Source organism: Orbicella faveolata, unplaced genomic scaffold (assembly GCF_042242905.1).
Source record: "Orbicella faveolata isolate gen_17 unplaced genomic scaffold, um_ofav_v1 contig_3, whole genome shotgun sequence".
NCBI lineage: Eukaryota > Metazoa > Cnidaria > Anthozoa > Scleractinia > Merulinidae > Orbicella > Orbicella faveolata.
The window spans coordinates 20,478,376-20,488,243 of record NW_028301558.1 but is presented as its reverse complement, the minus strand read 5'-3'; the positions used below and the strand labels follow the sequence as shown (position 1 = coordinate 20,488,243).

Sequence of the window (9,868 nt, the reverse complement as noted above, 5' to 3'; positions counted from 1 at the left end):
TTGGAACTAATCAACAAATGTAATCAAAAACGGCCAAGGAAATATCCTGTTGCCACAGTTAGCGTCCCAAAGTGAAGGTGATTCAAAGTCGTGTTCGTGAACAGAGAAAATAATTATCTCAGTTGAGGACACCCTCTATTAAGCGGACAGTTGCACAAGTCTCATTTGTCCCTGACATTAATTTTACTATGTATAAAAACAAGTTCTGTAAAAAACAAATATAAATCGCTGCATTTCTATGGCAAACCTAGATAACCGCGGACCAAAAAGAAAAAAACCATCCAACAGGTTTTGTGTTCAACGAACAACTTAACCTTCACTTTAAAAAAACTTTTAAAAACCTATATATATTTAACGGACACTGCTAAAAGGATTTTTTGATTTTTTTTCTCCACGTAAATTAAAGTTTGCCGACAAAGTGTTGTCACAGAAATGCGGCGATTTATCATTAGATTTTGTGTTTACAGAACCTTTATTCTTGTTTGATTGTGTAAACCTTCACAATTGGGTGGGGATGTGTTGCCCGCTGAATATGATACTGACCATATTCAGTAACTGTGACAGAACGTCCACTCGAATTTTATGGTACAGTAACAAAATTTTGGTTCCTCTGCTGCTACTTTTGTGAAATAAGGTTCATTTAAACGTTTCTGCAATGGTTGTTACCATTTGTTTTGACGATTCTTTATTTTGCCTCTCTGGAATCTGCAAAGACTGCAGGAAACTCGCGCGCGAAATCCCGCCAGCTACGCAGGCTAGAAAGGCAAATATTGAGCAGCTAAAATTCAAGCAACTTCTCATCAATAATTTGATGGACCACCCTTTAATATATATAATTATGTTCAACGCGACGATAGCCAAACGTTTAAATCCGGCATAGTTTTTTTCACCAAAACCGTTCGCTCACATTTGACTTTGAAAACAAGATTACAATCTACAAATTGTAAATAGAGCCTGATACGGTAACTTACCTCGTATGACGGCACAAGCGAATCGTAGCGTGTTTGTGCCAAGCATAGGAAGCCTTTCCAAAGCGTTCCTTCTCAATATCTTGGAACCGAAAGTATCACGGCATGACATCACACAAAGAGTGCAACTTCTCATGTGCAACTGCAAAATCGCCAGAAAAAGGGGTGACTTCTCTATCTATTTTTCTTGCTTTCTTGCGGGAATCGTGGGAATCGTATTTGTTAGATATATAAGAAAAGAAGCAAACAAACTAACCAATGTTTGCTCTGTGGCGAAATTTGTGGTTAATTAATTTCTTTTAAGTTCTTCTTTCAGTTTCGACCACAAAAAAACTACCCCGGCATTGTTTACAAAGCTTGTGAGCCGCGATGTAGACCGGAAGTTTATGTTTCTGCTTTTGGGAAGTTTTCTTCCCCACCACTGAGTTGTGAAACTGTCATTTTACCATTTTAAACTTGACGATTTCAACGAAAAGTCGATAATACACGCCAAAGACAAGACTACTTCCAGTTCACGTCGGTCTCTGTCTGTGACAATGTTAAGCTCCCTGAAAGTGTTCATTGAATTGTGACAGGAAGGGCGAAACTTTGGCTCATCCCCGGTGTTAGCAAAGGGAAAAAAAAAAAAAAAAAAAAAAAAAAAAAACTGGTAAGAACGCTATCGAGAAGCGAATTTTCGTGATGTTTGCCATGCCGGCGGAAGCCAGCCATCTTTGCTTGTTAACCTCAATTCAGTTTCAAGCTACTCCTGGCTCGCTAAATGATCACGAAAAGGGAGACACTGGTGGCAATGTTGGACAAGACGACTATGAGGCGATATTGTTGGATAATTAAACAGTTTCTTAAATGCAACATGTGAGAATTAATTCAAATATGTCATCAGATGAGGATGAACCAAGTGATGCAGATTGCATTTCAACTCAGTCGCACTTGCCATCTTTGAGTGTGAACAGCGAGACTCAGTTATTAATTCGTCCAAATGTATGGGACATCTTTGTTAGCATATCAAGTCATATCAAGTCTAAAGAATCTTCTACCCTCGATAGTATCCTATAAAACCACAATATGGCCCGTGTCAGTGTTCCACCAAATGGCAATTGTTTGTTCCTGTCTGTTGCACATGCAGTAATGAACAACATTATTCCAAATGTGTCAGCCAGTCATCTTGACTCACTTGGACTAATGGCTTATATTGACCGAAATGAAATGAGTGGCAAACTACGAGAGCCAACTGTACACGAGTGTATATCGACCTATAATAGTCCCGTGTTTGTTAGGGTATAATTACTTTTTAGTCTCAATTATAGTTCTTCTTGGTGGGCAGCCAATAATCTGTCCAAGTATATATTCGACTGGAGCTTCCACAATTAATCCACTCCTGAAGAAATTCTATAATTTGATCATTCTGTCGCATTTTGCAAAACAAAACAAAACAAAACAAATCAAATCAAGATCAGATGCTGCGACAAAGCAGAAAGTGGTGAAACGTAGCAAGCATTCGTCAAAGTTAGGTGAACTTTAATAAATATTTAGTGAATTCACGGAGACGAGGTTGAGGTAACCATTCACTCTTTGCTCCCGACTGGGTTATAGGGCGAAAAAAAGAAACCGGCGAGCGGAGCTGGCCAAGAGTGGTCTAGGGCGAGCTCACCGTTTCGCTCTCGCCGGGAGACTGCCACGAGCTAAGAATTGTTTTATTTGAATTTCCAGATGTGAATATTAAGATCTTCAAAATGACAGAACAAAGATGGAAACATATACACAATTGTTTGTTTATTACAGTTTGTATACACATATGCGGCCGAAGTTTTAAGGTTACGATATACCTCTAGATGTGTCCCGCGGCCAAGCGATGTACCGCGTCTGCTTTGAACTTTAGATACCTAAACCCTATAGTCAATTAAAAATTAGAAAGCTGTCTATCAGACAAAACTAATAATTTTAAAATAAAATGAATTTTTGAATTTTCCAAGACTCTAAATGCGAGCGTCCGAATCACTTTTTGAAAGCTACAAGTCAAAGGGAAAGTCTTCGTTCGCCTTAAATTTGGACAGCAAGTACATGTATTTTAACATATAAAAAACATAAACGTGTTTGCGAATTTTTTTTGTTTCAAAATACTTTTTCTTCGAGAGAAATTTTTTGTACGATCACGCCACCTTTGTTTAATCGAGCAGTATTTCGAAAATGTTCATTAAACTCCATGTTTTAATTCGCGGCATTTGGCTTCAGAGTTTCACGGCAACTTATTTTAAGCCTTAATATGTGTTCCAAGATCCGCCTCGTCTCTACCTTTCGGATCAAAATTCTCTGAGCTTACGAACTTTCTTTGCAAACTTCCCGAACCAACATACTAAACTAACAGAAAAAAAGTACTTGTTCAAAAAATGTCTCGTGGAGGCCAAACTTGTTACATAGAACGTTTTCACATGACGTCACGGCAGCCATATTGGTGTTCCAAAACAATCATGTGGGAATTGAACTCTTTTCTTATGTAAACACTTCCTTTTGTTTCAATAAATTTGCATGGCTCCTGACCACGTGAGTGAAAACGCTCTATTAGTCGCATTCTATTCGAGTGATGTTCACTTGAAATTTGTTCAATTGTTCATTACATTTTTGTTCGGCACGCACACAAAAGACGAAAGACACTTCCGCAGAAACTGAGACACAAATGAAATTAGTGAAAGACAACACTTTTGATGGCCAGGAGAAAGTTTGACCGTTCGTATCTAACAGTCTCTGCCCGAGGAAAAATAACAAAACAAAAGTAACTGCCTGATTACTCTCAACACCCAACTGAAAACCGCTTCAATGAAGTGAACAACTCCAATGTTTTAAAAACAACATTGCTCAGCAAAATAATCAGCTTCTTTTCAACAATTTTATTTCCAGACAAGCTCAAAGTTGTTAATGGTTCCAGCGTAATCATGATTACACTTGCAGACCACACTACACTAAATTAAGATGAATATAAAGTCTGTATTGGGAAACTAAGAGAGGACCACAATATTATTTAGTTGTTGCTCAAATTTCTTTTTCCAACTCATGACTATAAGCAAATGAAGAAAAACTCAACTTGTGCAACTTGTATGTAGAAACCCTTCCTCATTCCTACATTCATAATTTTCAGTTGCTGTTTTGATTTGCTCTTAATTACTACCCAAAAAGAATAGCAACTGCACTTTTCTACAATAATATTGAATCCTCATTGTGCTACTGTACCTTTGAGCAGCACCTCATTCATTACAGCTACTGAACAGAGAGCAAACTAGATAGAAATAATGGTACTCACCTCTGCATTGCACCATTAACCCTTAAATCAAAATAGTCATCATCTTCATCACTACTGTCAAGCTCATCACTGTCATGAGAATCGGTGTCACTGCATCTCAGCTGATCAATAACAGAGTGCATCCTACCAAAGAAAATAAAAATGGACATTAACATAGATCAAGTCACAATTTTCAGCAAAACAACATCATAAACAACAATAGTTTATCGGTATCTCAAAGAAATATAAGTATTTTGGTATATAATGTATTTGACAGAAAATAGGTAACACGGAATCCGAAACAACTTTTAGAAACCAAACTGGTAATGTACCATCAAGCAAATCTGAATCATTCATATTTCAATGACAATGCACTTGGCAACCCCAAAATAGTTAGTGACTTGTACCATTGATTTTTTTAGTATTTTTGCCAACAAGCAAGCAATGGTTTACTCTATGTGTGTCCAAATTATAGCAGTACCTGTTTGTGAAATGTTGATCTCCACTAAACACACCAAAGCTGTCAGTACTACTTGTGGAGTTGTCAGAACCAACTGAGGCAGCATCATCACCATCATCACCATCACCACCATCATTTATGACTCAGTAGTCTTGAAGTGTTCCAACCATGCTCAAAACAGGCTAAACATGGGTCTACCTGTTTAGTTCTTCCCTCGAAACCTTTTGTCATGGATTTGACATTGCATGTTGATATATCTTCAAATCCAGGACCTGAATCTAACCAAGAAATTACCTCAAGGTCGGTTGGATTATATCATCATTCATTTCGGTCGCCACAACTTATTACATATTCAAGAAGTGAGTTGTTATCAGTGCGGCGTTTTTCGCCGGCTCGTTTGCCTTTTCATCTAGTTTCGGTCTTAAAGGATTTCAGTTTACTTCGGACAAGAGGATGTAGAGCAGGTGTATGGGCGAAGTCACGAACGAGGCAGAGGAGCATAAGGACGGTTGTTTCAAATCGAAATGATCGTTTTTCGAAATTTGCATCTTTGCTTAATCGCGACAATCTCGTGAAGGTGCAGATCTCACAAGTTGCTAACACCCAGGATACTTCTCACGCGATCAACTTTTGTTTGCTCAATTCCAGGTCAATAAGGAATAAATCTAGCGTACTGAAAGACTTTGTTGTCGACAAGGATATTGATCTTCTTGCTTTGACGGAGACGTGGCTCAGACCTGGAAATATTGATTGTGTTGAGATTGGTGATTTATGTCCCACTGGTTATGATTTTATCCACATTCCACGGGAATCGAGAGGTGGTGGTGTCGGCTTGCTTTTCAAAGAAAGTATGGATATTAAATGCAAAAATAGTGAGTGGAACACTTCCTTCCAGTCGTTCGAATTCTTGGATGTTCGTTTCAAGAGCTCAAAGATGATCAGGATGATAATTATTTACCGCCCACCGTCATCTGTGCCTTTGTCAACATTTTATCATGAATTTTCTCTCCTGCTTGAGGAATTGGCCACAGCATCAGGCGAGCTTTTAATTGTCGGTGATTTTAATCTACATGTGGATTCTTCGCGTGATGTCAACGCATTGCATTTTTGTGACCTAATAGCATCTTTCGATCTGAAACAATGGGTGACTACGCCGACTCACACAAGTGGTCATATCTTGGATTTAATCATTACTAGAAATCAGTGTAAACTTATAGACAATGTTATGGTTCATGACCCTTTGATTTCTGATCATTACGCTATTTTTATGCATTTATTATTGCACAAACCACAATTTCCAACAAGAACTATTCGCCACCGGAAGCTGCGTTCGATTGATTATGCTGAATTCAATGACACTATCATGAATTCGTCCTTGTTTGACGAATCACAGCGTGATTTGGATTCGTTAGTTGATTCCTATCATCGGGTCTTGAAGTCCACCCTTGATGTTTATGCCCCCGAAAGGACCCGTGAGGTAGTTCTTCGTCCTTGTGCGCCTTGGTATTCAACTGACATTAGTGTTCAAAAGAACATAAGGAGGAAGCTCGAACGTAACTGGCGACGTACAAGATTACCTGCAGATAGAGAACGGTATGTGTTTCAGAACAGTGTTGTTAATGACATGATTGCCTCCGCGAAGCACACATTTTATTCATCAGTGATCCAGGAAAACTCAGGGAACTCTGGACTTCTTTTTAAGACAATAGAGAAGCTTCTGCACTCCAATCCAGTCCAGCGTTATCCATCTGGGCCTAATAACTGTTCTCTGTCCGAATCATTCGTTGAATATTTTAGTGACAAAATTGTTGAAATCCGCAATGATCTTGATAAAGTTGATGGAACTCTGAATGACGGTCAAGTTACTTCATGCAATGCTGAGTGTGAAAGCTGTCTAGCTGGTCAGCTGCTAAGTGAATTTAAACTGGTCACTGAGGAGGTCGTATCTGGTTTTGTGAATCACCTGTGTTCAAAGTCCTGTACACTTGATCCAATTCCATCCTCAGTGTTCAAAGGGTGCCGTCATTATCTGCTTCCAATGATCACTCGTATAGTTAACTTGTCTCTTACAAGTGGCCAAGTACCTGATAGATTCAAGGTTGCCATGTTGAAGCCGTTGTTGAAAAAGAGTGGAGCTGATCATGAACTATTTTCGAACTTTCGTCCTGTCTCGAATTTATATTTTCTATCCAAAGTTACGGAGAAAGCAGTTGCAGCACAATTAATGGACCACCTTAATGATAATGAAGGCTTATTAGAAGAATTTCAGTCGGCATATAAATCTCATCACAGTACAGAGACTGCGCTTGTGAGAGTTCAAAATGATATTTTGAAGGCTATTGACAATAACAGATCGGTTATATTACTATTGCTCGATTTATCGGCTGCGTTTGATACTGTCGATCATTCGATTTTGTTATCTAGACTACAGAATCGCTTTGGTATTAGGAACACTGCTCTTAATTGGTTTCATTCGTATCTTCACTCACGCGAACAGTTTGTTTCTGTCAATGGAATTGAATCGTCAAAGAAGAATTTACCCTACGGGGTACCACAGGGTTCTGTACTGGGACCCTTGTTGTATTCCCTTTATACAAGTCCGCTGGGTGACATAGCCAGAAAGCATAGCATACCGTTTCATCTCTATGCAGATGACACACAGTTGTACTTGTCGTTTACGTCCAATTGCTCTAATCATCTATCAAGCTCAAAGATGGCAGTAGAATTATGTGTTAAGGACATTGGGGACTGGATGCTGCGCAACAAACTTAAGTTAAATCGGGATAAGACTGAACTTTTGGTTATTAGTTCTAAATATCGTCCACGACCACCCCTCGACTATATACGAGTTGGTGATGAAGTAATCAAGTCTAGTAAACAGGCCAGGAATTTAGGAGTTGCATTCGATCAATGTTTGGATTTCAAAGAACACGTTAAAATAACCTGCAAGAGCGCATTTTTCCGCATTCGTAGTATAGCTAAAATTAGGCGATACCTATCCCAGAGTACTACTGAGACCATTGTTCACACTTACATAACATCGCGTTTGGACTATTGTAACGCCCTACTGTACGGTCTCCCAAAGTATCTGATTAATAGACTTCAGCTTGTACAGAACTCAGCAGCTCGCCTTGTTACCTTGACTAGAAGGCAGGAACACATCACACCAATACTAAGGAGCTTACATTGGTTGCCAGTTCATTTTAGGATTATTTTCAAAATATTGTTGTTAACTTACAAAGCTCTGAATGGACTGGCCCCTGATTACATTAGAGACCTACTGCGATTTAACATTTCTGGTCGGACACTACGATCTTCAAACAACAGGTTGCTTGATGAGCCTAGAGCAAATCTTAAAACGTATGGTGAAAGGGCTTTTTCCGTGGCGGCACCAAGGCTCTGGAATAAACTATCCCTCCAGATCAGACTTTCATCATCAGAGGCAGTTTTTAAGGCTAATCTTAAGACTTATCTTTTTAAGCGTGCATTTGATTTGTAGTTTTTACTTTTTATTTGTAGCCTAATTGTATTATATAGCGTATTTAATTCTTAGGATTTTAACTTTTAGGATTTAGGATTTTAGGTTTTTAAAGAATTAGGATTTTAATTTTAAAGTATTGTAAAGCGCCATGGACAATTAGTGGAAAATGGCGCTATATAAATGTATATTTATTTATTTATTTATTTATTTATTTATGTCTCTGTCCTGTCGCAACACTGAAAAGGGATTTCCAACAACTGTGCCAAAGGAGATGTTTGCTCTCTGCAACTGAACACTCTGCATGGATGTGCATTCACCAGCAGAGGTCACACCTGTTACATCAACATTCCTAGGGACAAGACAAAATTTGTTATTGTGTACTATCATGAAAATATTGATGGAACTATTTTGGCTGCTCAGGACTACCCGCTGCGTCCTGCAAGAAAAATTTCACCGAAAGCAAAATAATAAATCCTTTTTTTCTTTGTTTGGTCAAGATGGCTCGCTATTGGACTCATTCATTTTTTTGTGAGTTTATGGACCTTGACTTTGTATCGGTCCATACACACACACAAAAAAAGAACTTGGCCAATATCCAGCCATCTTGACGTTACACTTGGTCAATAACCCATACATATTTTACAGTAAACCAATAAGCTTATAAAAATAATGCTTCAAATTATTAGACTAGTCACTCTAGTCTTCTTTAGTCCATATTTTTACAACAACATTTACACAAAAAAAGCTTTAGCAAAATGACCTTAAATATAAAAAGAGATGGACTTACGAGTTTGAGAGGCTTGGAGAATCAAGAGGACCCTGCCGACGAGGCATCACGCGAACAGGGGTCGAACTTAGAGGTGCAATAGAGCCTGAAAAAGACAGAGACACCAAGGCTTTTTTAACATGTTCTAATGTAATAAATCAAGTTATAGAAGAAAAAAAACGGGCTGCTAAGACAACTACAAGAAGAGAATAACGAAAACAAATTTCAACACTTTTTATGATCCGAGATAAAGGGAGACAAAGGTAACCGCTGGTGTGAAGACTTATTTCCACAAGTTGTGTATGCTTACCAAGATCGTATGAAGGTAACTCATCCCCACCGGGAGAAGGGTCTCCGTCAGCTCTAAAGCAAAATGCAAACACAAATTCGCATAAGTTACCACCTCAGTAGCAGCAATATAAGCTTAGGTTCCATCGCCCAAACAACAAGAACGTTTATTTTTATACGCGGTCGAAAGCTTATGTAAAGCAAGCTTACCTTCGATGTAGAAGATATTCTGCAAATTTGCTACCCGTGAACTTCCCCAGAATGTCTTTCCTCTCTCTCCAAAGATTGAATACGGACTGGCGAAGACGAATATACTTAGCGGAACCCGGTAAACGGGGCATTCCAACACACGCAGTTCTCTCCTTATCCGCCATTACTGATCTCAGTCACGCCACAGCTAGATGCTCACACAAAATGATCGAACTGAACGTCTTATTTAAAAACTTTATCCGAAATATCGATGAAAGGGAAGAATATAATAACAAAGAAACCTATTTACATTAATTACAGAAACTGAAATGGAAAAATAACCACGGATTGAAATGGATTTTGGAGTGATTCACTTCACAGATAATTTTCGACTGCACAAAATTCATTAGTGAAGGGAGAGGCGCGCAATGCATTAAGGGTG

The 9,868-nt window shown here is 38.6% G+C and overlaps 2 protein-coding genes across 2 annotated transcripts; one reads left to right on the top strand and one right to left on the bottom strand.

The window, feature by feature from the left end:
• Nucleotides 1–3,748: 3,748 nt before the first annotated feature.
• LOC149106813 (uncharacterized) lies at nt 3,749–9,864 on the bottom strand. The gene is made up of 6 exons (XM_089298192.1): nt 9,448–9,864; nt 9,260–9,312; nt 8,971–9,055; nt 8,395–8,532; nt 4,724–4,828; nt 3,749–4,386 (listed from the first exon to the last, which is right to left on the bottom strand). The coding sequence occupies exons 1-6, from the start codon at nt 9,609–9,611 to the stop codon at nt 4,260–4,262; spliced, it is 672 nt and encodes a 223-aa protein (XP_089154318.1). The 5' UTR covers nt 9,612–9,864; the 3' UTR covers nt 3,749–4,259.
• On the top strand, nt 4,932–7,425 carry LOC149106814 (uncharacterized). The gene is made up of 3 exons (XM_089298312.1): nt 4,932–5,002; nt 5,351–6,782; nt 7,354–7,425. The coding sequence occupies exons 1-3, from the start codon at nt 4,932–4,934 to the stop codon at nt 7,423–7,425; spliced, it is 1,575 nt and encodes a 524-aa protein (XP_089154438.1).
• Nucleotides 9,865–9,868: the final 4 nt, after the last annotated feature.

What these genes read in the sequence shown, in the direction of transcription:
- LOC149106813 (XM_089298192.1), bottom strand. Translation starts at nt 9,611, where the DNA reads ATGGCGGATAAGGAGAGAACTGCGTGTGTTGGAATGCCCCGTTTACCG. An exon ending in GTTACCTTCATACGATCTTG is followed by an intron (nt 9,056 to 9,259) that starts GTAAGCATACAC and finishes TGTCTTTTTCAG; the next exon opens with GCTCTATTGCACCTCTAAGT. An exon ending in CGACAGGACAGAGACATAAA is followed by an intron (nt 4,829 to 8,394) that starts TAAATAAATAAA and finishes AAATGATGGTGG; the next exon opens with TGATGGTGATGATGGTGATG.
- LOC149106814 (XM_089298312.1), top strand. Translation starts at nt 4,932, where the DNA reads ATGGATTTGACATTGCATGTTGATATATCTTCAAATCCAGGACCTGAA. An exon ending in AACCAAGAAATTACCTCAAG is followed by an intron (nt 5,003 to 5,350) that starts GTCGGTTGGATT and finishes GCTCAATTCCAG; the next exon opens with GTCAATAAGGAATAAATCTA. An exon ending in TGTCTCTTACAAGTGGCCAA is followed by an intron (nt 6,783 to 7,353) that starts GTACCTGATAGA and finishes ATCTCTATGCAG; the next exon opens with ATGACACACAGTTGTACTTG.